General features: G+C 41.7%; 1 protein-coding gene across 3 annotated transcripts; it reads left to right on the top strand.

The window, feature by feature from the left end:
* The first annotated feature begins 541 nt into the window (after nt 1–541).
* On the top strand, nt 542–26,954 carry ascc2 (activating signal cointegrator 1 complex subunit 2). Of its 3 annotated transcripts, XM_061981741.2 has the most exons (19): nt 542–708; nt 2,034–2,139; nt 2,461–2,619; nt 4,087–4,260; nt 9,717–9,846; nt 12,771–12,838; nt 12,904–13,011; nt 13,207–13,319; nt 13,390–13,464; nt 15,783–15,887; nt 18,007–18,075; nt 19,751–19,825; nt 19,892–20,078; nt 20,146–20,342; nt 20,405–20,524; nt 21,344–21,538; nt 21,599–21,683; nt 21,755–21,840; nt 26,589–26,954. In XM_061981741.2, the coding sequence occupies exons 1-19, from the start codon at nt 662–664 to the stop codon at nt 26,749–26,751; spliced, it is 2,262 nt and encodes a 753-aa protein (XP_061837725.2). In that variant the 5' UTR covers nt 542–661; the 3' UTR covers nt 26,752–26,954. The 3 variants fall into 3 exon arrangements, with proteins under 3 accessions (XP_061837725.2, XP_061837726.2, XP_061837727.2); XM_061981742.2 differs by lacking the exon at nt 12,771–12,838 and having other exon boundaries at nt 12,839–13,011; XM_061981743.2 differs by lacking the exons at nt 542–708; nt 2,034–2,139; nt 2,461–2,619; nt 4,087–4,260 and adding an exon at nt 6,562–6,572.
* The last annotated feature ends 1,004 nt before the right edge of the window (nt 26,955–27,958 follow it).

Raw genomic sequence — 27,958 nt, 5'->3', positions numbered from 1 at the left:
CTGTATCATATTTACCTTTTCCAATGTTTGACCAATAAAAGATATAAATACACTGTAATATAACAATATTTTCAGGTAATAATCACATAACATGCACCTGGGGATAGGTTGATTGGCAACACTAAATTGGCCCTAGTGTGTGAATGTGAGTGTGAATGTTGTCTGTCTATCTGTGTTGGCCCTGGGATGAGTTGGCGACTTGTCCAAGGTGTACTCCGCCTTCCGCCCGATTGTAGCTGAGATAGGCTCCAGCGCCCCTCGCGACCTCGAAGGGAATAAGCGGTAGTAAATGGATGGATGGAATCACATGATGTGCATAAATATGTGTTAATGAGGTGATTTTATTTAAACAATATACAGTATAATCACATGATGTGCATAAATATGTGTTAATGAGATGATTTTATTTAAATAATATACAGTATGATCACATGATGTGTTAGTGAGATGATTGTATATATGTATAATCATAGTTGAGGTGGCTGCACTCCCCCTGGCGCCCACTAGGAGGCGGTAAAAAAAAGAAGAGTAGCTTTGTTGCGCTACTGGTGGTCGTCAGTGTTGTTTTTAATGCGCATGCGTACTTGCCACCGCCTGAGAAGGACTGAATGACATCTTTCAAATGAAGACTTGAGGACGGGGTTGGGACAAGCGGTAGGAAATGGATGGATGGATGGACTTGAGGACGGAGCAGGCTGATCGTACAAGGTGACTTTCATCGTCTAAAAGACACACTTCACTGTTTAGTTTAGTTAGCTTAGCCGCGTCAAGCTAACTGCCCTGTTAGCTTAGCGTTAGCTTCCTCCTCACAAATATCTACTTATTCACATTTACTCACTTTTAATTAGGTTTAAATCCATAAATAAGCTGAACTCACTTCAAACATGTGACAGGCCCTCACATAGTTAGCTAGTTTTAAAACTAACGTGGGTTTAAAAAGTAACAAGTATTCCTATTCTTATAAAAGTAACAAGTATGCCTATAAAAGTAACAAGTATTCCTATAAAAGTAACAAGTATTCCTTTAAAAGTAACAAGTATTTCTATAAAACTAACAAGTATTCCGATAAAACTAACAAGTATTCCGATAAAACTAAAAAGTACTCCTATAAAACTAACAAGTTTTTCTATAAAACATTCTGTTTTGACATGATTGAACAGAATAATATCAAAGATTGAAAAGAATAATATCAACGATTGAACAGAATGATATCAATGATTGAACAGAATAATATCAACGATTGCACAGAATAATATCAATGATTGAACAGAATAATATCAACGATTGCACAGAATAATATCAATGATTGAACAGAATAATATCAACGATTGAACAGAATAATATCAACGAATGAACAGAATAATATCAATGATTGAACAGAATAATATCAACGATTGAACAGAATAATATCAACGATTGAACAGAATAATATCAATGATTTGAACTAGTTTTAGACTAAACTAGCAGCACTGCACTAACATGATGCATTCTAACAATCACTAACGAGTAGCAGTAAACCATAGTTGTCACTTTTTAAAGCGACTTGCTTCATCTAAATGTTTGTCAAACAAGGTTTAGTTTATTTTTTATTAATATAAATAATTCATATTTCTGTTCACATGTCAAGTGTGTAGTTAACATAAATGATTCATGTGTGTGTAGTTAATATAAATGATTCATATGTGTGTGTAGTTAATATAAATGATTCATGTGTGTGTAATTAATATAAATGATTCATATGTGTGTGTAGTTAATATAAATGATTCATATGTGTGTGTAGTTAATATAAATGATTAATGTGTGTAGTTAATATAAATGATTCATATGTGTGTGTAGTCAATATAAATGATTCATGTGTGTGCAGTTAATATAAATGATTCATATGTGTAGTTAATATAAATGATTCATATTTGTGTGTAGTTAATATAAATGATTCATATGCGTGTGTAGTTAATATAAATTATTCATATGTGTGTGTAGTTAATCTAAATGTCATTTCCTGCACTAACAAAGAGAGTGTTGTGATTGGTCAGAGACATTAAAGGGGGAGGAGCCATGGCCTGCACCAAAGTACCACTAGATGAGCAGCAGGTGACACAAACTCATGTTGAGGGAAAACACCGTTTACTGGCTGCTCTGGTGAGTCAACACTCTTACTCCATCTTCTTCCATGTCCTTCCATATCCTCCATGTTCTTCTATGTTCTTCCTTGTTCTTCCATGTTCTTCCACGTCTTCCATGTCCTTCCATGTTCTTCCATGTCCTCCATGTCCTGCCATGATCTCCATGTTCTTCCATGATCTCCATGTCCTGCCATGATCTCCATGTTCTTCCATGATCTCCATGTCCTGCCATGTCCTCCATGTTCTTCCATGTTCTCCATGTTCTCCATGTTCTTCCATGTTCTTCTATGTCCTGCCATGATCTCCAAGTTCTTCCATGATCGCCATGTTGTGTTAGCACCCCGACAGGAAGCAGGAGCGCCTCTTCGTGCCTTACAAGCCGCTTTTAGACGGCAGCTCCCCTGCTGAGGTGGAGGAGTTCTTGGAGCGTGCCAAATTCCTGGTGGAGGACCTGGACTGGCTGCTGGCTCTGCCACACGACAGGTTTTGGTGTCAGGTGAGCCACCTTCATGTGCTGCTTAGTAGAAGCACTCCAGAGTGGAATGTTGGTGTTCACACAGCAGAGTTGTTGACAGAATCCAGTCTGACTCAACATATGCTAAGCTAGCAAGAACTAAAGCCTTGCTCCCTGCTTGATTAGAATAATGATTATGCTTTCTGTATAAAACCGCTAACTCGGTAGCTCTCTGGTGCAGCGTGGTGAGCGGGCTGCTGGAGTCAAAGCTAGTCACGCTGTAGCATTAGCCTGTGCTAACCGGGATGTCCAAATGTATTTAGTTTGAACATGCAAGCACACGTGACATACTTCTGGCTGATCTCTTCCCTGTGTGAAGCCATGAAAGAGTGAAGAATTGAGAAATATTGACTTTGCTGTAGGTTAACTTAGGGGTGGGCAAGCCAAAATGTTGAAAGAGCCTTATTGGCTAACAGTTGCTGTGGTCTGGAACAACATGACACACAAACAACCATTAGAAATGCAGCCAATATTCCATGCAAATATACACAGAGGACATAAGTCCAGGAAATTCAAAATATGCCTACAAACCAGGCATAATGATGCTAGCCTAAATAGCTTGTTAGCATGGATCAGCTTGCAGTCATGCAGTGACCAAATATGCCTGATTAGCACTCCACACAAGTCAATAACATCAACAAAGCTCACCTTTGTGCATTCACACACACAGTATAAAATGTTTGTTGGACAAAATGAGACAAAGTAGGAGTGGCATAAAAGACGGAGAAAGTTTTACATGTTGCGTCACAGTCCACACAACTACGGTGAGTTCAAGGACAGCCAAAATGAGCAGGACAAAATACTCTCATGAGTGAAGCATAAACACAAACATGAAAAAGTGGGACTTGTAAACCTTTAGGAAGGTTTGTCCTCCTATATTAAAACAAAACCAATATAGTTTATCCCCATTTTTTTCATACATGTTTGCATAATGAGTGAGTTGCAATTCAGGCTATGAATGTAACCCAGATCAGCATTTACCGTATTTTTCCGACTATAAGTCGCAGTTTTTTTCATAGCTCCAGTGCGATTTATATGTTTTTTCTTTCTTTATTATGCATTTTCGGCAGGTGCGACTTATACTCCGGTGCGACTTATACTCCGAAAAATACAGTGCTTTTCATCTAATGCAAACCACCTTCCCTAGTCATGGTCCAAAAAATATATATTTACATTTTTTAAGCCATGACCAATGGAAATAAGAATCGCGATTCATTCTAAAAAAAAATTTTTTTTAGCCCCCTGAACGCTGTAGTGTATATCATTCCGCTGCTTCTTAACACAGCTGATCTACCAGAGAATAAGAAGACGTAGCAAGTTGTGACTTTGTCGTTATGTGTAGCAATTATTCATACAATATTCATACACTTACAGATTAGTGATGAATCTTTGCACATTTTGATGAAAGATTTCTCAACGTGACCATTGTTGATATTTGTCCTCCACCAGGTGGTGTTTGACCAGTCTCTGCACAAATGTCTGGACTCCTACCTTCTTCAGGCTCCTCGCGGCCTTGACCTGGCAGCCCCGCCCTCGTCCCCCGCCGCCACTGAAATGCAACGCTCGCTTCACAGGGCCGTCTTCTTGACCTTCCTCAGGATGGCCACTCATAAAGAGTCAAAGGTGAACATCCAATCACTATCTGACTCTCATAAAGAGTCAAAGGTGAACATCCAATCACTATCTGACTCTCATAAAGAGTCAAAGGTGAACATCCAATCACTATCTGACTCTCATAATGAGTCAAAGGTCAACATCCAGCCACTATCTGACTCTCATAAAGAGTCAAAGGTCAACATCCAATCACTATCTGTAACTCCCTCCAAACAGCACAGACACAATGGCTTTCTTGAACTGATTTATTTGAAGGCTTCCTTTCCCTTCAAATTCACCGTGAAAACTTGTTGGCCTGCATGCTTCTTTTAGGAGGAAATTGTGATCTTCAGGCTCTTATAGCCCAAACGCTTAAGAGTCCTTGTGACACTTTTTAGTCTTTGTGACAGTCAGTCTCTCTCTTTCTGCCTTCACATTGCATCAAAAATGTTTACTCATACCCGGAAGTAGCTTCCTTACATCAGACGACAGACCAAACGAGACACTTCAAAATAAAAGTATGCCCACAAACTTAACAAAAAGGCACGAAATTACATTTTTAACCATAGTAACTTAAATATAGCCTTCTTATGAACTTTTATGCATTTTGATTTGAATTCCCTTTTATAAACTTAACTTATTATTCTGTTTTTAGAGAAAAAAGACAAATTATAATACCGTATTTTTCGGAGTATAAGTCGCACCGGAGTATAAGTCGCACCTGCCGAAAATGCATAATAAAGAAGGAAAAAAACACATATAAGTCGCACTGGAGCCCAGCTAAACTATGAGAAAAACTGCGACTTATAGTCCGAAAAATACGGTAATTATTAGTAGCAACAGTTTAGGGATGTCCCGATCCGATATTTGAATCTGATCGGCCGCCGATATTTGCCAAAAAATGCGTATCGGCAAGGCATGGGAAAATGCCGATCCAGATCCAGTTTAAAAAAAAAACTCCTGTCCGTGTTTTCCAACGCACCGATTTAAATATTACATTCCACTTTTCTGCTGCTCCCTGATTTCCGTTCCGCATTTTCCAGCACACCTTCAACACATCCACAGGTCTGTGGATTCTCACGCAGTTGCTTTTAGCTGCTGGCATTACACGACAGGCTCTTCTCACTCCTTTCTGTGTCTCCCTCTCACAGACAGCAAGCACACCTTCTTACACACGTCACATACTGTGACGTCATACGTCACATACGTATACGCCCTCCCAAATCAGAGAGGTAGCAGCATGGCTAACGTTAGCTGTGATGCTAGCGCAGCGGTGCGAGAAACGTTCCCTCTAAGGTGCGCGCCTGTGCAATTGCGCACTGCTCAAGCATCCTCTGCGCACGGCAAATCTATGCCACACACAAAATCAAATACAAAAATAAGCGCATAACAATTTTCGACACACGGCCACGACAGAGAAAACAGTTTTCGTCATCATTGTTCAAATATTGTAGCGTCTGTCAAGACGCTTATCTCCATTCGGTGCCACACGCCCACACCATCAAAATGCCGAGGCAAACATTTCCACATCAACATCGTATGAAAGAAATAGTGATTTTTTTAGTTGTGATTTCCTTCTCTGCATGAAAGTTTAAAAGTAGCATATAATAATGCAGTATGAAGAAGGATGTTTTAATGTAGACACATAGAATCATCATACTGCTGTGATTATATGCATCAAGTGTTCATTCAAGGCTAAGGCAAAATATCGAGATGTATATCGTGTATCGCAATATGGCCTTAAAATATCGCAATATTAAAAAAAGGCCATAACGCCCAGCCCTATTTCAATGATGCCATTTCTGTTTGTCATGTATAATTTTGTCTATGTTGTGTTTATCCTTGAATAAACAGGTCAGTTTCTTGTTATCAACCATTGTGTATTATTCAAACTTCCCTAATTCAGCTGGCTAGTTGTTATCAAGAGTACTAAAACCCTTTTCAACATGATTCTGACAACTAAGTAGGCTAAATAACTTTAAACTTTAATACATGCTCGGATAGGCCAGTATCGGTCAGTATCGGTATCGGATCGGAAGTGCAAAAACAATATTGGTATCGGATCGGAAGTGCAAAAACCTGGATCGGGACATCCCTACAACAGTTACAATCTGACTCTCATATAGAGTCAAAGATCAACATCCAACCACTATCTGACTCTCATAAAGAGTCAAAGGTCAACATCCAATCACTATCTGACTCTCATAAAGAGTCAAAGGTCAACATCCAGCCACTATCTGACTCTCATAAAGAGTCAAAGGTGAACATCCAGCCACTATCTGACTCATAAAGAGTCAAAGGTCAACATTCAGCCACTATCTGACTCTCATAAAGAGTCAAAGGTCAACATCCAATCACTATCTGACTCTCAAACAGTCAAAGGTCAACATCCAGTCACTATCCCAAATCCCTCATTGACATTATCATTAGACATTTATAAAATAAAAATAAAAAGAACAATAGTGTCACAGTGGCTTACACTTGTATCGCATCTCATGAACTTGACAACTCATTGTGTCCAATATTTTCACAAAGATAAAATAAGTCATATTTTTGGTTCATTTAATAGTTAAAACAAATTTACATTATTGCAATCAGTTGATAAAACATTGTCCTTTACAATTATAAAAGCTTTTTACAAAAATCTACTACTCTGCTTGCATGTCAGCAGACTGGGGTAGATCCTGCTGAAATCCTATGTATTGAATGAATAGAGAATCGTTTTGAATCGGGGGAAAAATAGTTTTTGAATCGAGAATCGTGTTGAATTGGAAAAAAATCTATTTTGAATCGAATCTTGACCCCAAGAATCGATATTGAATCGAATCGTGGGACACCCAAAGATTCGCAGCCCTAATGGTTGACATGTAAAAGATAATGTTTCATGTGCAGTGACTTGTTATAACTAGTATGGTTGAAATGTAAACGATAATGTTTCATGTGCAGTGACTTGTTATAACTAGTATGGTTGACATGGAAAAGATAATGTGTCATGTGCAGTGACTTGTTATAACTAGTATGGTTGAAATGTAAAAGATAATGTTTCATGTGCAGTGACTTGTTATAACTAGTATGGTTGACATGGAAAAGATCATGTGTCATGTGCAGTGACTTGTTACTAGTATAGTTGAAATGTAATGACAAATGTTTCATGTGTAGTGACTTGTTATAACTAGTATGGTTGAAATGTCAACTATAATGTTTCATGTGTAGTGACTTGTTATAACTAATAAGGTTGACATGTAAAAGATAATGTTTCATGTGTAGTGACTTGTTAAAACTAGTATGGTTGAAATGTAAAATATAATGTTTGATGTATAGTGACTTGTTATAACTAGTATGGTTGACATGTAAAAGATAATGTTTCATGTGTAGTGACTTGTTATAACTACCGTAATTTCCGGACTATAAGCCGCACCTGACTATAAGCCGCACCAGCTAAATTTAGTGGAAAATACAGATTGCTCCATATATAAACTGCACCCGACTATAAGCCGCAGGTGTTTTGATGTGTAATTACCGTAGTATATAGGGGTTCCTGCTACCACGGAGGGGATTGTCGGGACAGAGATGACTGTTTGGGAACGCAAAGCGTCCCATTTATTAACAATAAATCTTTCAATCATTCAATCAAACTTTCACATCTTTGACATGGCGAACAGCATTCGTGCAGAGTACAAATAATACAACGGTGCAAAGTAATACAAAGTACTCGCCTGTAACACGGCAGTAAAAGTGCAGTCCCGCGGCCAGTCAGTCTTTAATCATTGTGTCATCGTCTTCCTCCTGCGTACTAAAACCACCGAAATCCTCTTCGTCGGTGTCGGAGAAGAACAGGTCCAAAATGTCGTCGTCAGCCACTCTCTCTCCTTTGTTCTCGCTCTCAAAACCTTCCTCTTCGTCAGTGGAATCAACGGCTCCGGCTTCGTCAGCCGTTACGCCGTCCTCTTCATCATCACGACGCAGAAGTCCAGCTTTTCGAAAGCCGTTGATGATCGTGGATGTTTTCACACTTTTCCATGCCGTCAGGATCCACTGGCAGACTTGAGCAAAAGTTGCTTTTCGCATGCGACCAGTTTTGGTGAATGATTTCTCACCGTTAGTCATCCATGCCTCCCACTGAACTCGTAGTGCCACTTTAAAAGCACGATTCACACTGATGTCCAGTGGCTGCAAATACTTCGTTGTGCCCCCAGGAATCACAGCTGGAATAGAGTTTGTGCTCTTGATGGCTGCTTTCACAGAATCTGTTATATGGGCCCTCATGCTGTCCAAAACGAGCAGTGCTTTGTTTTTGCGAAAAAATCCCCCAGGTCACTTGCCATAGCACTCATTCAGCCATTCCTTCATAACGCTTTCCATCATCCACCCTTTCTGGTTGACTTTTACGGAGATGTCTTTCGGGAATTTTTCATTTGGCATAGTAATCCGTTTAAAAATCACCATCGGTGGAAGCTTTAGTCCGGATGCTGTGCAGCCCAGAACACAAATGAAATGTGTTCTCTCATGGCCAGTTGTTCTCAGTGTGATGGACGATTCACCTTTTTTGTTAACAGTCCTTGTGAGAGGCAAGTCAAAGGACAGAGGCACTTCATCCATGTTTATTATCTCGTCCGGTCCGATGGAATATTCGTCTATCTGAATTCGCGGAAGTTTGTTATTTTCTCCTTGTGGTCGGGAGGGAGTTGCTGACTCAGAGTCGTCCGTGCCCTAATGGGCAGTCCTTTTCGTCTCATAAATCTGAGACACCATGATGGTCCACCTCTAAAATCTTCAATACTCATTTCTTTGGCGGTTGTTTGGGCTTTCAGTCGGATCTGCACGGTGGAAACACCCCGGCCGTCTGCTCTCTGTGTGTTCACCGAGTCCTCAAGAAAGTTTTCAAGTTCCGGCCATCTGCTTTTATTACCTCTGAAGGATTTTTTTGTCTTTTTGCATTGAATCAGTTCTTCATGCTGCCGTCTCCAACGTCTCACCATTGATTCATTGATGTCAAGGGTACGTGCAGCAGCTCTATTTCCTTCTTTGACAGCCAGATCGATTGCCTTTAACTTAAAAGCAGCATCATATGCACTTCTCCGTTTGGTTTCCATATTGAGGGTGTTTGCATTAACACTTCCTTCGCGCAAACTGTCGCTGACGCTCTCCTACTCTTTGTTTTGCTCTCTCTCTTACCTGGCGCCGGATGTCTGCCTCGATCTCGCGCATCCTCGGTAGTGCGCGCACCTGCTGACCGGAAGCCGCACCGTCGTGTAAGCCGCAGAGACCAGAACGAGGGAAAAAAGTAGCGGCTTATAGTCTGGAAATTACGGAAGTATAGTTGACATGTAAAATATAATGTTTCATGTGCAGTGACTTGTTATAACTAGTATGGTTGAAATGTAAAAGATAATGTTTCATGTGTAGTGACTTGTTATAACTACTTTGGTTGAAATGTAAAAGATAATGTTTCATGAGAAGAGACTGTTGTGCTTGTCTTCCTGCAGGAGAACTTCATCACACCTTCTGTGTTTGGAGAAATCCTCTACGAGAACTTCCTGTTTGATGTTCCTAAAATGATGGACCTGTGTGTGCTCTTTGGGCGGGGCAACAGTCAGCTGCTGCACAAGATGATAGGTGTGTCACATGACCACAACACCATCATACTATATAGATGTAGGTGTGTGTGTCACATGACCACAACACCATCATATTATATAGATGTAGGTGTGTGTGTCACATGACCACAACACCATCATATTATATAGATGTAGGTGTGTGTGTCACATGACCACAACACCATCATATTATATAGATGTAGGTGTGTCACATGACCACAACACCATCATATTATATAGATGTAGGTGTGTCACATGACCACAACACCATCATATCATATACAGTTGTGCTCATAAGTTTACATACCCTGGGAGAATTTATGATTTCTTGGCTATTCTTCAGAGAATATGAATGATAACACAAACACATTTCTTCCACTCATGCTTAATGGTTGTGTGAAGCTATTTATTGGCAAACAACTGTGTTTACTCTTAAATCAAAATGACAAAATAAAGTACCCAAATGACCCTGATCAAAAGTGCCCAAAAAGTTCAATTTTGGTCTCATCACTCCAAATTACTTTGTTCCAGAAGTTTTGAAGCTTGTCTCTGTGCTGTTTGGCGTAATGTAAGCGGGATACTTTGTGACATTTGCCCGGAAATGGCTTTCTTCTGGCGACTTCACCATGTAGCCCATTTTTCTTCAAGTGCCTCCTTATTGTGCATCTTGAAACAGCCACACCACAATTTTTCAGAGAGTCCTGTATTTCAGCTGAAGTTATTTGTGGATTTTTCTTTGCATCTCGAACAATTTTCCTGGCAGTTGTGGCTGAAATCTTTGCTGGTCTACCTCAGGGGTCAGCAACCCGCGGCTCCGGAGCCACATGCGGCTCTTTGATCACTCTGATGCGGCTCAGCAGCTTACTTGCCGACCCCCCCGATTTTCCCGTGAGACTTCCGGATTTCAGTACCTATCGCAGAAAACTCCCGGGATTAATATTCTCCGATTTTCAACCTTACAGTTATAATAAGGGCGTGCCATGATGGTACAGCATTTGGCGCCCTCTACAATCTGTTTTAACAGCGTGCCAGCCCAACCCCTAGCTATGCAGTATGCATCTTCTGCTTGCACACGTACGTGACAGCAAGGCATACTTGGTCAACAGCCACACAGGTTACACTGACGGTGACCATATAAAACAACTTTAACACTCTTACTAATAATGCGCCACACTTTGAACCAAAACCAAACAAGAATGACAAACACATTTCGGGAGAACATCTGCACCTTAACACAACATAAACACAACAGAACAAATACCCAGAATCCCATGCAGCCCTGACTCTTCCGGGCTACATTATACACCCCTGCTACCACCAAACCCCGCCCCCACCCCAACCCTGCTCCCTCACACATCAACCCCCCCCCCCCCCCTTTGTGCGTCGGTTGAGGTGGGCGGGGTTTGGTAGCGGGGGTGTATAATGTAGCCCGGAAGAGTTAGGGCTGCATGGGATTCTGGGTATTTGTCCTGTTGTGTTTATGTTGTGTTACGGTGCAGATGTTCTCCCGAAATGTGTTTGTCATTCTTGTTTGGTGTGGGTTCACAGTGTGGCGCATTATTAGTAAGAGTGTTAAAGTTTTTTTTTTTATACCGCCACCGTCAGTGTAACCTGTGTGGTTGTTGACCAAGTATGCCTTGCTGTCACCTACGTGAGCAAGCGGAAGCCCCATACAACGTGTGGCTGATCAGGCACGCTGGTTGTAGTGGGTGCTATATGCTGTACCATCACGGCACGCATGACGCAGACAAGTGCCATTCATATAAAACCCGCGTGCCACACCAGCATTCAAATTCCGTATTAATGTATGGGCAGCGTGACTGAGACCCCTAGTTTATACATAGCACAAAGCAAAAATAAAAACTTCTTATGCAGTGTTATTTCATTTTAAATTTCAAAAAAAATTTGTGGCTCCCATTGTTATCTTTAATTTGTGAAACTGGTCAAAATGGCTCTTTGACTGGTAAAGGTTGCCGACCCCTGGTCTACCTGAATCCCTAATTTTCCACTTCTTAAGCGTTTGAACACTGCTGATTGGCATTCTCAATTCCTTGGATATCTTTTTATACCCCTTTCCTGTTTTATGCAGTTCAATTACCTTTTCTCGCAGATCCTTTGACAATTCTTTTGCCTTCCCCATGACTCAGAATCCAGAAACATCTGTGCAGCACTGGATGTAAGATGCAATGGTCTGTCAGAAGCCCAGAAACTCACTGACCTTTTATACACACACATTAATTACAAACAAACATGTCCCAGGTGAGGATTGGAACATTGATTAGCCATTCAAACCTGTTTGTTTCAACTTTTGTGCATGTTATCAGATCAAAGTCACTGGTGTATGTAAACTTTTGATCAGGGTAATTAGGGTACTTTCTTTTGTCATTTTGATTTAAAAAGCGTAAACACAGTTGTTTGCCAATAAATAGCTTCACACAACCATAAAGCATGAGTGGAAGAAAGGTTTTTGTGTTATCATTCATATTCTCTGAAGAATGGCCAAGAAATCATACATTCTCCCAGGTTATGTAAACGTATGACCTCGACTGTAGATGTAGGTGTGTCACATGACCACAACACCATCATATTATATAGATGTATGTGTATGTGTCACATGACCACAACACCATAATATTATATAGATGTAGGTGTGTGTGTGTGTCACATGACCACAACACCATCATGTTATGTAGATGTAGGTGTGTGTCACATGACCACACCACCATTAAATTATATAGCTGTAGGTGTGTGTCACATGACCACAACACCATCATATTATATAGATGTAGGTGTGTGTGTCACATGACCACAACACCATCATATTATATAGATGTAGGTGTGTGTGTCACATGACCACAACACCATCATATTATATAGATGTAGGTGTGTGTCACATGACCACAACACCATCATCATATATTCAATATTGATGTTCTTGTGTAGACAACATCTTCACGCAGCAGCCGTCCTACTACACAGACTTGGAGCAGACTGTACCCACTGTCTTACAGGTGAGACCACACCTGTCATGTTGGCGCTAAAGAACAACACGAGACATCTTCTTCTTCTCCATCAGGTGTTTGACACCATCATGGACAGGTGTGGCCTGCCATGTGACACTGCCACACAGCCCATGAAGCTCAACGCACACAAACAGCCCACTGCCATCAGCATGACTCAGCAGGTCAGAATGATGTCACCTGGCCAGAATGATGTCACCTGGTCAGACTGATGTCACCTGTCCGGTGTTTGTTTTAAACATGCTGAGCTCAGTACAACACAATACTTGTCTTGTGTCTTCAGGACTTTGTGGACATAGTCCTCTACCTCTGTGACTCCACTGACTTTATTCCATCTTCTTGTTGTCTTGTGTCTTCAGGACTTTGTGGACATAGTCCTCTACCTCTGTGACTCCACCAGCACTTTACACGCCTTCTTCACCATCTTCCCTGCCGCCTGCTCCACCTTCCACTCTCACGGCTTCCTCTGCAGGTATGTCCATGGGTGGGCCTTACCTGAAGCTCCGCCCCCAGATAATCCCCCATTCTTCTTCCTGCCACAGACTGACAGTATTTTACGAGACCGTCGTGTCCGACCTGGAAAAGGCCCTGAGGAACAGGAACTTTCAGGATGAAAGGTGACCGAGAATGATTCATAGATGGAATCACTAATTTCATCTATGAATGGATTACATGATTGTTTAATGTAGGAATGAATGATTTCATGTATGAATTAATTAATGTATGAGTGACTTAACAATTGACTGTATTAATAAATCAATGAGTGATCGAAATAATGAAAGAATGAATTAATGTATGTATGACTTAACGTTAGACTGTATTAATAAATCAATGAAAGATCAAAATAATGAATGAATTGATTGTATGTTAACGTTTGTTGTAATTAAATCAATGAATGAATGAATGAATGAAGTAATGAATGAATGTATTAAGATGAATGAAATAATGTATGAATGAGTATATCAATGAATGAATGAAGTACCGGGTAATGTTTGAAAAAATATGAATGTATTAAGATTAATTAAATAATGTATGATTATATCAATGAACGTATGAATGAAGTAATGAATGAATGTATTAAGATTAAATAAATGTATTAATGAATATATCAGTGAATGTTTGAATTAAGTAATGTACAAACCCCGTTTCCATATGAGTTGGGAAATTGTTAGATGTAAATATAAACGGAATACAATGATTTGCAAATCATTTTCAACCCATATTCAGTTGAATATGCTACAAAGACAACATATTTGATGTTCAAACTGATAAACTTTTTTTTTTTTGCAAATAATCATTAACTTTAGAATTTGATGCCAGCAACAATAAGCAATAAGTACTGATAAAGTTGAGGAATGCTCATCAAACACTTATTTGGAACATCCCACAGGTGTGCAGGCTAATTGGGAACAGGTGGGTGCCATGATTGGGTATAAAAACAGCTTCCCAAAAAATGCTCAGTCTTTCACAAGAAAGGATGGGGCGAGGTACACCCCTTTGTCCACAACTGCGTGAGCAAATAGTCAAAACAGTTTAAGAACAACATTTCTCAAAGTGCAATTGCAAGAAATTTAGGGATTTCAACATTTACGGTCCATAATATCATCAAAAGGTTCAGAGAATCTGGAGAAATCACTCCACGTAAGCGGCATGGCCGGAAACCAACATTGAATGACCTTGACCTTCGATCCCTCAGACGGCACTGTATCAAAAACCGACATCAATCTCTAAAGGATATCACCACATGGGCTCAGGAACACTTCAGAAAACCACTGTCACTAAATACAGTTTGTCGCTACATCTGTAAGTGCAAGTTGAAGCTCTATTATGCAAAGCGAAAGCCATTTATCAACAACATCCAGTAACGCCGCCGCCTTCTCTGGGCCCGAGATCATCTAAGATGGACTCATGCAAAGTGGAAAAGTGTTCTGTGGTCTGACAAGTCCACAATTCAAATTGTTTTTGGAAATATTCGACAGGGGAAGCAAACCATCCAGACTGTTATCGACGCAAAGTTCAAAAGCCGGCATCTGTGATGGTATGGGGGTGCATTAGTGCCCAAGGCATGGGTAACTTACCGGTACACATCTGTGAAGGCACCATTAATGCTGAAAGGTACATACAGGTTTTGGAACAACATATGCTGCCATCTAAGCGCCGTCTTTTTCATGGACGCCCCTGCTTATTTCAGCAAGACAATGCCAGGCCATATTCAGCACTGCCTGCAGTCCAGACCTGTCTCCCATCGAAAATGTGTGGCGCATTATGAAGTGTAAAATACGACAGCGGGGACCCCGGACTGTTGAACGACTGAAGCTCTACATAAAACAAGAATGGGAAAGAATTCCACTTTCAAAGCTTCAACAATTAGTTTCCTGAGTTCCCAATCGTTTATTGAGTGTTGTTAAAAGAAAAGGTGATGTAACACTGTGGTGAACATGCCCTTTCCCAACTACTTTAGCACGTGTTGCAGCCATGAAATTCTAAGTTAATTATTATTTGCAAAAAATAAAAATAAAGTTTGTGAGTTTGAACATCAAATATCTTGTCTTTGTAGTGCATAATTACATCTAGCACAATTTCCCAACTCATATGGAAACGGGGTTTGTATGAATGAAATATGAATGAATGAATACATCAATGAATTAATTAAGTAATGTATGAATGAAATAATGAATGACTTAAGTAATATATGAATTAATTTATTAAGATGAAGGAAATGTATGAATGAATTAAGTCATGTATGAATGAAATGTGAATGTATGAAATGTATTAAGATGAATTAAATAATGTATGATGAATGAATGAATAAAGTAATGTATGAATTAAATAATAAATGAAGTAATGTATGAATGAATATATCAATGAATGAATATATGGATGAATGAAATAGTGAATGTATTAAGATGAATATAATAATGAAGTGTCCTTTCAGTCTTCAGGAGGAAGTGTGGAGAAGACTGTCTCACTCATGTAGGAAGATGCTGGAGATGTCTCACCTGCTGCTGCATCACACCTGTCTCACTCCCATCTTGGAGGGGTGAACACACACACACTTGTCTTACCTGCTGCTGCATCACACCTGTCTCACTCCCATCTTGGAGGGGTGAACACACACATGCACACACACTTGCCTCACTTGCTGCTGATTCACACCTGTCTCACTCCCATCTTGGAGGGGTGAACACACACATGCTGCTGCAGTGTCGGCCCAAGCCTCCATGGGGCCCTAAGCAAAATTTGATTTTGGGGCCCTCTATTTCTGCCAATAATATTGATTGTTGATCATTCACACACCTACTATAAACTCATTGCGGCTCTGGCAGTGTTGTTTACATTATCCTATTGTCAGCCTGGCATGTCTTTACAAATGACATGTCATTTATAAAGATATGGGGGTGGCCCAGTTAAGAACATAAATAATACCAATGAATGAACGAATGATGTCCAGAGTGCCACATATGGTTCCTAATCTTAAAATGTAGAAAACATTCAGCTACAAGAGTGGCCTGGTGTTGAACAGTCCAAGTGATAAAGCTTTGTATTTACAGTAAAAGTGTCATCTTGTCTCATCAGTCTTGTACATATTAGTCTTTAATTACTAGTTTATATTTTTAGTTAATTGTTCATATTTAATGTTTACTTTGTACAAAGAGAGCGCAGTCTACTGAAGTTAAATTCCATGTGTGTTAAACATAACTGGACAATAAAGCTGATTCTGATTCACTTTATTATTTTTGGTAACAAAAACCTGAAACAGCAATGTGCAAAAATGTGACCTAAAATTGTGTTTTTGTACAATAATATATCTTTGATCATTTAGAAATCATCAGTCAGACTCGTACATGCAAAAAATAAAAAGATAAGAATTTTTTGTTACCGGTAATTGCTTTTGGGGGCCCCCTGGTGGCCGCGGGGCCCTAAGCAAGCGCTTAGTACGCTTATGCCTTGGGCCGGCTCTGTGCTGCTGCTTCACAGCTGTCTCACTCCCATCTTGGAGGGGTGAACACACACACATGCTGCTGCTTCACACCTGTCTCACTCCCATCTTGGAGGTGTGAACACACACACACACATGCACCCACACTTGTCTCACCTGCTGCTGCATCACACCTGTCTCACTCCCATCTTGGAGGGGTGAACACACACATGCACACGCACACACATGCACACACACGTGTATATAATGTACATGTGTATATAATGTACATGTGCATATAATGTACATGTGCATATAATGTACTTGTGTATATAATGTATTTGTGCATATAATGTACATGCATATATCATGTACATGCATATATCATGTACATGCCTATATAATGTACATGTGTATATAATATACATGCGTATATAATGTACATGTGTATATAATGTACATGTGTATATAATGTCCTTGTGCATATAATGTATATGCCTATATAATGTACATCCGTATATACAGTACATGTGTATATAATGTACATGCCTATATAATGTACATCTGTATATAATGTACATGCGTGTATAATGTACTTGTGTATATAATGTACATGTGTATATAATGTACATGTGTATATAATATATATGCCTATGTAATGTACATCTGTATGTATTGTACATGTGTATATAATGACATGTGTATATAATGTACATGCCTATATAATGTACATGCGTATATAATGTACATGCATATAATGTACTTGCGTATATGATGTACATGTGTGTATGAGGTACTTGTGTATATAATGTATAAGTGTATATAATGTACACATGTATATAATGTACATGCGTATATAATGTACATGTTTATATAATGTACATGCGTATATGATGTACTTGTGTATATAATGTACATGCGTATATAATGTACATGGGTATATAATGTACTTGTGTATATAACGTACTTGCGTATATAATGTACATGTGCATATAATGTACATGCGTATATAATGTACATGCCTATATAATGTACTTGTGTATATAATGTACTTGCGTATATAATGTACATGTGCATATAATGTACATGCCTATATAATGTACATGCGTATATGATGTACTTGCGTATATAATGTGCATGCGTATATAATGTACATGCGTATATAATGTACATGTGCATATAATGTACATGTATGATAGTGTAGCTGATCATGATATTAATATTAGTTGTGTCCTTTTAGGGCAGAAAACTCGTCAACGTTAGCAGAGGAACTTCTTCAACATTTCACTTCCTTTCTGTCAGAGAAAAGGTGAGTAATAATAATCATATATCACACCTACTCTACATCCACCATTTTGTCCTGACCAAGTAATAATAATCATATATCACATCTACTCTACATCCACCATTTTGTACTGACTAAATACGAGTTGTCTACGTGATATCATGTGTGATACAAGCAGAGTGTTTACTTGTGTGTGATGTCATGTGCGATACAAGCAGAGTGTTTAATTGTGTGTGATACAAGCAGAGTGTTTACTTGTGTGTGATATCATGTGCAATACAAACAGTGTTCACTAGTGTGTGATATCATGTGCGACACAAGCAGAGTGTTTACTTATGTGTGATATCATGTGCGATACAAGCAGTGTTTACTATACATCCATCTTCTTCCGCTTATCCGAGGTCGGGTCGCGGGGGCTGCAGCCTAAGCAGGGAAGCCCAGACTTTCCTCTCCCCAGCCACTTCGTCCAGCTCCTCCCGTTTACTAGTGTGTGTGATATCCTGTGCGATACATGCAGAGTGTTCACTTGTGTGTGATATCATGTGCGATACAAGCAGAGTGTTTACTAGTTTGTGATATAATGTGTGATACAAGCAGTGTTTACTAGTGTGTGATACCATGTGCGATACAAGCAGAGTGTTTACTCGTGTGTGATATCATGTGCGATTCAGAGTGTTGACTAGTGTGTGATATCATGTGCAATGCAAGCAGTGTTTACTAGTGTGTGATATCATGTGCGATACAAGCAGAGTATTTACTAGTGTGTGATATCATGTGCGATACAAGCAGAGTGTTTACTAGTGTGTGATATAATGTGCGATATAAGCAGTGTTTACTAGTGTGTGTGTGTGTGTGATATCATGTGCGATACAAGCAGAGTGTTCACTTGTGTGTGATATCATGTGCGATACAAGCAGAGTGTTTACTAGTTTGTGATATCATGTGCGATACAAGCAGAGTGTTTACTAGTGTGTGATATCATGTGCGATTCAGAGTGTTGACTAGTGTGTGATATCATGTGCAATACAAGCAGTGTTTACTAGTGTGTGATATCATGTGCGATACAAGCAGAGTATTTACTAGTGTGTGATATCATGTGCGATACAAGCAGAGTGTTTACTAGTTGGTGATATCATGTGCGATACAAGCAGTGTTTACTAGTGTGTGATATCATGTTCGATACAAGCTGAGTGTTGTACAAATATGACAGACATTTAACATCTAAATGTCCTCCAACAAACACACAATTTCTTCTATTTACAAAATGTAAACATGCTAGGCTGTAGGCAGCTAGCAGCTACACAACAGCTAAGCAAACAGGTTTCATTTAATCAAACCTTTCCTAACATTCCACACAACTACATTATACAATATGAATGATTCCCGATGATCTGATATGATAAGTATTCCTGTGACCTCACATTATCAGGTAATTAGAAGGGGCCTTTATTTTGAAGGCCAGTTGCTCCCTCCTGTAGTTTCTAGTAGTCAGACTAGTTACACACCTGTCGGTGGTTTCTTCCCACCAAGTTGTATGAAAAACAAAGTGCAAGTCAACAGCATTCAAGTGCACATTTTCCTGTACACCAGCTTCAAAATAAAAGCATGGCAGTGTTGTGGCTAGTTAGCACCAGTGTTGGAGCAAGAGTCAGGTCCACAGGAAGTATGTGGTCTAGGTGTCATGGTCTTCACCTGGCAGGTTCCTGACAGACTACGACCAGCTCTTTCCCATGGCAGACCAGGTCCGTCTCCTGCAGCAAGCACTTCCTGTCTTGTATCCTTGTCCGCTTGCCGTGTCCCAGGGCGCACCTTTCCACACACGCCTTAACGTGTCCCTCAGAGACGAGACCAGGACGTCCTACCTACTGCAGGGCGTCCAGAGCGCCTGGGACAGCCTGGGCAGGCGCAAGACCGCCTCCTCCTCGCCGCCTGTCAGTCGGGGAGCAGTGGGCGGGGCTTCACCCTCAGCTCTGCAAGTGCCAAGAGAGAGCCCGAGGAGTGCGGATGCCCCGCCTGCAGGAAGTAACGTGCGTGCTTCCTCCCTCCGTGGTCACATGACCGCACCAAGAGGTTGAGTTGTAGTTTTGTCTCCAGGGAGCGTGGTGTCCTCTGAGTGAGGCGGAGCTGGACTCTCTGCTGTCCTGCATCAGAGACCTGCTGCCGGACTTGGGAGATGGCTTTCTGCTGGCGTGTCTGCAGGAGTACCACTACGACTGTGAGAGGGTCATCAACAACATCCTGGAGGACACGCTCAGTCCTGGCCTGGACACGCTGGACCGAGCAACGCCCAGGTGGGCCACGCCTCCTCGCCGCACGCGACCACGCCTTCTTCACGCAGACTTTGTGTCCTCAGGCCCGTCAAGCCAGCGCTACCTGCTGTCCTGAGCACCCGCTCCAACGTCTTTGACGACGACCACTTTGACGTCTTCCGCAGGGACCAGGTGGACATGTCCCGCGTCTCGAAGGGCAGGAGGTGACCTTTGCTTTAGCATATGTAACGCACCATGTTACACAACTGATATGTACGGTGAAAATGCCAACAGTTAGCATATGTAACATACCAACTTATAGGACTCTTAGGTGTACGGTGAAAATGCTAACAGTTAGCATATATAACATACCAACTTATAGGACTCTGAAGTGTACGGTGAAAAGGCTAACAGTTAGCATATGTAACACGTCCGCCCTGAGATCGGTAGGTGGTGAGTTCAAACCTCGGTTGAGTCATACCAAAGACTATAAACATGGGAGCCATTACCTCCCTGCTTGGCACTCAGCATCAAGGGTTGGAATTGGGGGTTAAATCACCAAAATGATTCTCGAGCGTGGCCACCGCTGCTGCTCACTGCTCCCCTCACCTCCCAGGGGGTGATCAAGGGTGATGGGTCAAATGCAGAGGATAATTCCACCACACCTAGTGTGTGTGTGTGACAATCATTGGTACTTTAACTTTATATGTAACATACCAAGTTATAGGACTGTAAGGTGTACGGTGAAAATGGTAACAGTCTATGTAACATACCAAGTTATAGGACTGTAAGGTGTACGGTGAAAATGCTCACAGTTAGCATATGTAACATACTAAGTTATAGGACTGTAAGGTGTACGGTGAAAATGCTAACAGTTAGCATATGTAACATACTAAGTTATACGACCGTAAGGTGTGCGGTGAAAATGCTAAGAGTTAGCATATGTTACATACCAAGGTGACAATGCTAAGAGTTAGCATATGTAACATATCAAGGGGAAAATGCTAAGAGAACATACCAAGGTGACGGTGTGACTCCCACAGGAAGCAGCAGGAGGAGGATGCAAGGCAGCTAGTGGACAACAAGCAGCATGTGTCAGAGCAGAGAGAGCGTTACCATGCCTACCAGACGGTGGTGGAGGTGCAGCCAGGAGACTACGATGACGAGTATGACGACACGTACGACATGAACCAAGTGGGAGCCAACGACCTGGACGGAGACAGCCTGCTCAACAGGAGGTAGGAAGGAGCAAGATGGCCGCCAGATGACCTCTGAACCTGGCTGCTGTGTCCCTGCAGGCCCTTCACTGTCCCCAGGGTCTTGGAAGGAGGGAGCAGAGCTCATAATGAAGAGGAGGAGGAGGAGGAGGATGACATCATGAAGGTGCACATATCTCACCTGCTCACAGCAGGACTCACCTGCACCACATTCACCTGCCACCTCTGGTCCTCCAGAGCAAGAACCCAGACCACTTTGTTCAGGACCCGGCACTGCTGAGGGAGCAAGCTGAGGCCAGACGTGCCATGCAGCAGAGGAGAGGGTAACCATAGTAGCATTAGCATAGTATCAGTACATCATTGATACTACACTCATTAGCACTTTTCTCCTTTCTCATTGTTACCAAGTCAGGAAGTAAACATTATTTGTATACACCTTCATGTGTGTATAAAAATCTATGTATACATGTGTGTGTGTGTGTATATTACGTATCTACATGTCATGTACAAACCCCGTTTCCGTATGAGTTGAGAAATTGTGTTAGATGTAAATATAAACGGAATACAATGATTTGCAAATCCTTTTCAACCCATATTCAATTGAATGCACTACAAAGACAAGATATTTGATGTTCAAACTCATAAACTTTTTTTTTTTTTGCAAATAATAATTAACTTAAAATTTCATGGCTGCAACATGTGCCAAAGTAGTTGGGAAAGGGCATGTTCACCACTGTGTTACATGGCCTTTCCTTTTAACAACACTCAGTAAACGTTTGGGAACTGAGGAGACACATTTTTTAAGCTTCTCAGGTGGAATTCTTTCCCATTTTTGCTTGATGTACAGCTTAAGTTGTTCAACAGTCCGGGGGTCTCCGTTGTGGTATTTTAGGCTTCATAATGCGCCACACATTTTCAATGGGAGACAGGTCTGGACTACAGGCAGGCCAGTCTAGTACCTGCACTCTTTTACTATGAAGCCACGTTGATGTAACACGCGGCTTGGCATTGTCTTGCTGAAATAAGCAGGGGCGTCCATGGTAACAATGCTTGGATGGCAACATATGTTGCTCCAAAACCTGTATGTACCTTTCAGCATTAATGGCGTCTTCACAGATGTGTAAGTTACCCATGCCTTGGGCACTAATACACCACCATACCATCACAGATGATGGCTTTTTAACTTTGCGCCTATAACAATCCGGATTGTTCTTTTCCTCTTTGGTCCGGAGGACACGACGTCCGCAGTTTCCAAAAACAATTTGAAATGTGAACTCGTCAGACCACAGAACACTTTTCCACTTTGTATCAGTCCATCTTAGATGAGCTCAGGCCCAGCGAAGCCGACGGCGTTTCTGGGTGTTGTTGATAAACGGTTTTCTCCTTGCATAGGAGTGTTTTAACTTGCACTTACAGATGTAGCGACCAACTGTAGTTACTGACAGTGGTTTTCTGAAGTGTTCCTGAGCCCATGTGGTGATATCCTTTACACACTGATGTCGCTTGTTGATGCAGTACAGCCTGAGGAATCGAAGGTCACGGGCTTAGCTGCTTACGTGCAGTGATTTCTCCAGATTTTCTGAACCCTTTGATGATATTACGGACCGTAGATGGTGAAATCCCTAAATTCCTTGCAATAGCTGGCTGAGAAAGGTTTTTCTTAAACTGTTAAACAATTTGCTCACGCATTTGTTGACAAAATGGTGACCCTCGCCCCATCCTTGTTTGTGAATGACTGAGCATGTCATGGAATCTACTTTTATACCCAATCATGGCACCCACCTGTTCCCAATTAGCCTGTTCACCTGTGGGATGTTCCAAATAAGTGTTTGATGAGCATTCCTCAACTTTATCAGTATTTATTGCCACCTTTCCCAACTTCTTAATCACGTGTTGCTGGCATCAAATTCTAAAGTTAATGATTATTTGCACACACAAAAAAAAAATTATCAGTTTGAACATCAAATATGTTGTCTTTGTAGCATATTCAACTGAATATGGGTTGAAAATGATTTGCAAATCATTGTTTTCCGTTTATATTTACATCTAACACAATTTCCCAACTCATGGAAACGGGGTTTGTAGATACCTAACATGTAAATACATAACATGTATCTAACAGTACTTTTCAAAGGCAGTATAGTACCGATTTTAAACAATTGGTATCGCAGTACTTTATTAGTACCGTGATACTGTACACCCCTAATATAAAGATTGTATATATATATGTATGTGTATGTGTCTATATATATATATATATATATATATATATATATATATATGTGTATGTATGTATGTATGTATGTATATATGTGTGTGTGTGTGTGTGTGTAATGTAATTAGATAAAGTAGTTAACGTGGACTTACAATTGAAGTCTTTTATTGTTATGATATTGTGTGTATGCCGGACAGACCTGGCAGGCCCAAAGGCTTTGTGAGGGTTTGCTGGGAACGTCTGGCAGAGTCTCCTGTCAGAGAGAGTTTCAATTCCCACCTCCGGAAGAACTTTGAACATGTCACGAGGGAGGTGCTGGACATTGAGTCCGAGTGGACCATGTTCCGCATCTCTATTGTCGAGGCGGCTGATTGGAGCTGTGGCCGCAAGGTAGTTGGTGCCTGTCGTGGCGGTAATCCTAGAACCCGTTGGTGGACACCGGCGGTGAGGGATGCCGTCAAGCTGAAGAAGGAGTCCTATCGGGTTCTTTTGGCTCATGGGACTCCTGAGGCAGCGGACAGGTACCGACAGGCCAAGCGGTGTGCGGCTTCAGCGGTCGCGGAGGCAAAAACTCGGACATGGAAGGAGTTCGGGGAAGCCATGGAAAACGACTTCCGGACGGCTTTGAAGCGATTCTGGACCACCTCCGCCGCCTCAGGAAGGGGAAGCAGTGCACTATCAACACCGTGTATGGTGAGGATGGTGTTCTGCTTACCTCGACTGCGGAAGTTGTGGAGGGAATACTTCGAAGACCTCCTCAATCCCACCAACATGTCTTCCTATGAGGAAGCAGTGCCTGGGGAATCTGTGGTGGGCTCTCCTATTTCTGGGGCTGAGGTTGCTGATGTAGTTAAAAAGCTTCTCGGTGGCAAGGCCCCGGGGGTGGATGAGATCCGCCCGGAGTTCCTTAAGGCTCTGGATGCTGTGGGGCTGTTTTGGTTGACAAGACTCTGCAGCATCGCGTGGACATCGGGATGGTGGTTCCTCTCTTTAAAAAGGGGAACCGGAGGGTGTGTTCTAACTATCGTGGGATTACACTCCTCAGCCTTCCTGGTAAAGTCTATTCAGGTGTACTGGAGAGGAGGCTACGCCGGATAGTCGAACCTCGGATTCAGGAGGAACAGTGTGGTTTTCGTCCTGGTCGTGGAACTGTGGACCAGCTCTATACTCTCTGCAGGGTCCTTGAGGGTGCATGGGAGTTTGCCCAACCAGTCTACATGTGCTTTGTGGACTTGGAGAAGGCATTCGACCATGTCCCTCGGGAGGTCCTGTGGGGAGTGCTCAGAGAGTATGGGGTATCGGACTGTCTGATTGTGACGGTCCGCTCTCTGTATGATCAGTGTCATAGCTTGGTCCGCATTGCCGGCAGTAAGCCGGACACGTTTCCAGTGACGGTTGGACTCCGCCAAGGCTGCCCTTTGTCACCGATTCTGTTCATAACTTTTATGGACAGAATTTCTAGGCGCAGTCAAGGCGTTGAGGGGGATCCGGTTTGGTGGCTGCAGGATTAGGTCTCTGCTTTTTGCAGATGATGTGGTCCTGGTGGCTTCATCTGGCCAGGATCTTCAGCTCCCACTGGATTGGTTCGCAGCTGAGTGTGAAGCGACTGGGATGAGAATCAGAGTGCATGGTTCTCCCCCTTAAAAGGGTGGAGTGCCATCTCCGAGTTGCGGAGGAGACCCTACCCCAAGTGGAGGAGTTCAAGTACCTCGGAGTCTTGTTCACGAGTGAGGGAAGAGTGGATCGTGAGATCGACAGGCGGATCGGTGCGACGTCTTCAGTAATGCGGACGCTGTATCGATCCGTTGTGGTGAAGAAGGAGCTAAGCCGGAAGGCAAAACTCTCAATTTACCGGTCGATCTACGTTCCCATCCTCTGCTATGGTCATGAGCTTTGGGTTATGACCGAAAGGACAAGATCACGGGTACAAGCGGCCGAAATGAGTTTCCTCCGCCGGGTGGCGGGGCTCTCCCTTAGAGATAGGGTGAGAAGCTCTGTCATCCGGGGGGAGCTCAAAGTAAAGCCGCTGCTCCTCCACATCGACAGGAGCCAGATGAGGTGGTTCAGGCATCTGGTCAGGATGCCACCCGAACGCCTCCTTAGGGAAGTGTTTAGGGCACGTCCGACCGGTAGGAGGCCACGGGGAAGACCCAGGACACGTTGGGAAGACTATGTCTCCCGGCTGGCCTGGGAACGCCTCGGTATCCCCCGGGAAGAGCTGGACGAAGTGGCTGGGGAGAGGGAAGTCTGGGCTTCCCTGCTTAGGCTGCTGCGACCCGACCTCGGATAAGCGGAAGAAGATGGATGGATGGATGGTGTATGAGTTGCTGACTTAAACACACACACACACACACACACACACACAACCACAGTGCTGACTGACGTAACAACAATCATTTATCAGGAAATGATAAGACACACCTGACTTTTATTAGTTAACACATGACTACTACATCAGCACTCTGACCACCTGTGTCATTCACCTGAAATATCAGGCAGCTAAAATTCCTTAAACACGGAGAGAAGGTTTTACCCATCATGCATTGCAGTGTCATTTTGAATGGTTTTTGGATTGTTGTCTCCATGGTGGGAACATAGATGATCAATATTGTAAACATCCACTAGATAGCAATGTTTCATCATGGTGGGAACATAGATAATCAATATTGTAAACATCAATGTTTCATCATCATGGTGGGAACATAGATGATCAATATTGTAAACATCAATGTTTCATCATCATGGTGGGAACATAGATGATCAATATTGTAAACATCAATGTTTCATCATCATGGTGGGAACATAGATGATCAATATTGTAAACATCAATGTTTCATCATCACCTGTCCTTCCCAGCATGCGTCCAGACCACCTGCAGGGACGCCCCAAAGGCCAAGGCCAGACTCTGGAGACGTTCCTGGACCGCCGCAAGAAAGAAGCCAACAAGAGTCGCGGCGCCAACCACAACCGTCGCAACATGGCCGACCGCAAGAGGAACAAAGGTATGATCCCGTCCTGATGCTGGCCACCCTGAAGGACTGTGTGACCGGGTAACAAAGGAGTGAGGTCATGTGACCTGCTCAGTAGTTTTGTAGCCCTTCCAATAAACACTTCAATCATCCTCTTCAAACAATCCACCACAGCCTCATGGAATGATTCATCACCCCATAATGTTTTTTACACATGTTGTCACATTTATTCCAAATAAAAGTATGACACCTACTTAAGTCTTTGCCATAAAACTGAAACCTGTTTCAGCTTGAGATGTTCCTCCAGCTTCAGTCAGGGTATCTGCGGGCTCTTAAAAAGTCTGAATTCCGAATTTAAGGCCTTAAAATGTCTAAAACTCCTAAAATCTCATGATGTGTTGTTACAGCTAAGTTAGCATAGCAGAGGAGAACACTTCACCAAAGCCAAATGACTTGCATAAGATGGCTAAGTCAAAGATTTGTGTCTCCTGAAGGACCCATTTAATGCACGCTTGAAGTTATCAAGTGTTTAGTACCCAGAGGAGGCAAGTGTTTGTAAACATGGTGCTGAAAGTCAATGGAATGTTCATGTCAAACTCCAAAATAAGTCTGTGTCAAAAGATGCTGAAACACTTGCACAACTTTACAGAGTAAAGTAAGTATGACATGTTTAGTAGTGACATCATACTATTACATACAGTAAGTATGACATGTTTACTAGTGACATCACACTATTACATACAGTAAGTATGAGATGTTTACTAGTGACATCACACTATTACATACAGTAAGTATGAGATGTTTACTAGTGACATCACACTACTACATACAGTAAGTATGAGATGTTTAGTAGTGACATCATACTATTACATACAGTAAGTATGAGATGTTTACTAGTGACATCACACTATTACATACAGTAAGTATGAGATGTTTACTAGTGACATACTATTACATACAGTAAGTATGAGATGTTTACTAGTGACATCACACTACTACATACAGTAAGTATGAGATGTTTACTAGTGACATCATACTATTACAGTAAGTATGAGATGTTTACTAGTGACATCACACTATTACAATAAGTATGAGATGTTTACTAGTGACATCACAGTATTACAGTAAGTTTGAGATGTTTACTAGTGACATCATACTATTACATAGAGTAAGTATGAGATGTTTACTAGTGACATCATACTATTACATACAGTAAGTATGAGATGTTTACTAGTGACATCACACTATTACATACAG

This window comes from Nerophis lumbriciformis, linkage group LG24, assembly GCF_033978685.3.
Source record: "Nerophis lumbriciformis linkage group LG24, RoL_Nlum_v2.1, whole genome shotgun sequence".
In the NCBI taxonomy this organism is placed as follows: Eukaryota; Metazoa; Chordata; class Actinopteri; order Syngnathiformes; family Syngnathidae; genus Nerophis; species Nerophis lumbriciformis.
Note: the sequence above shows the minus strand (reverse complement) of the source record. Positions and strands in the feature narration are given on the sequence as shown.

Coding starts and splice junctions, on each gene's coding strand:
- ascc2 (XM_061981741.2), top strand. CDS start 662: ATGGATGGATGGATGGACTTGAGGACGGAGCAGGCTGATCGTACAAG. Junction 709..2,033: donor GAGCAGGCTGATCGTACAAG/GTGACTTTCATC, acceptor GTGATTGGTCAG/AGACATTAAAGGGGGAGGAG. Junction 12,839..12,903: donor CTGTACCCACTGTCTTACAG/GTGAGACCACAC, acceptor CTTCTCCATCAG/GTGTTTGACACCATCATGGA.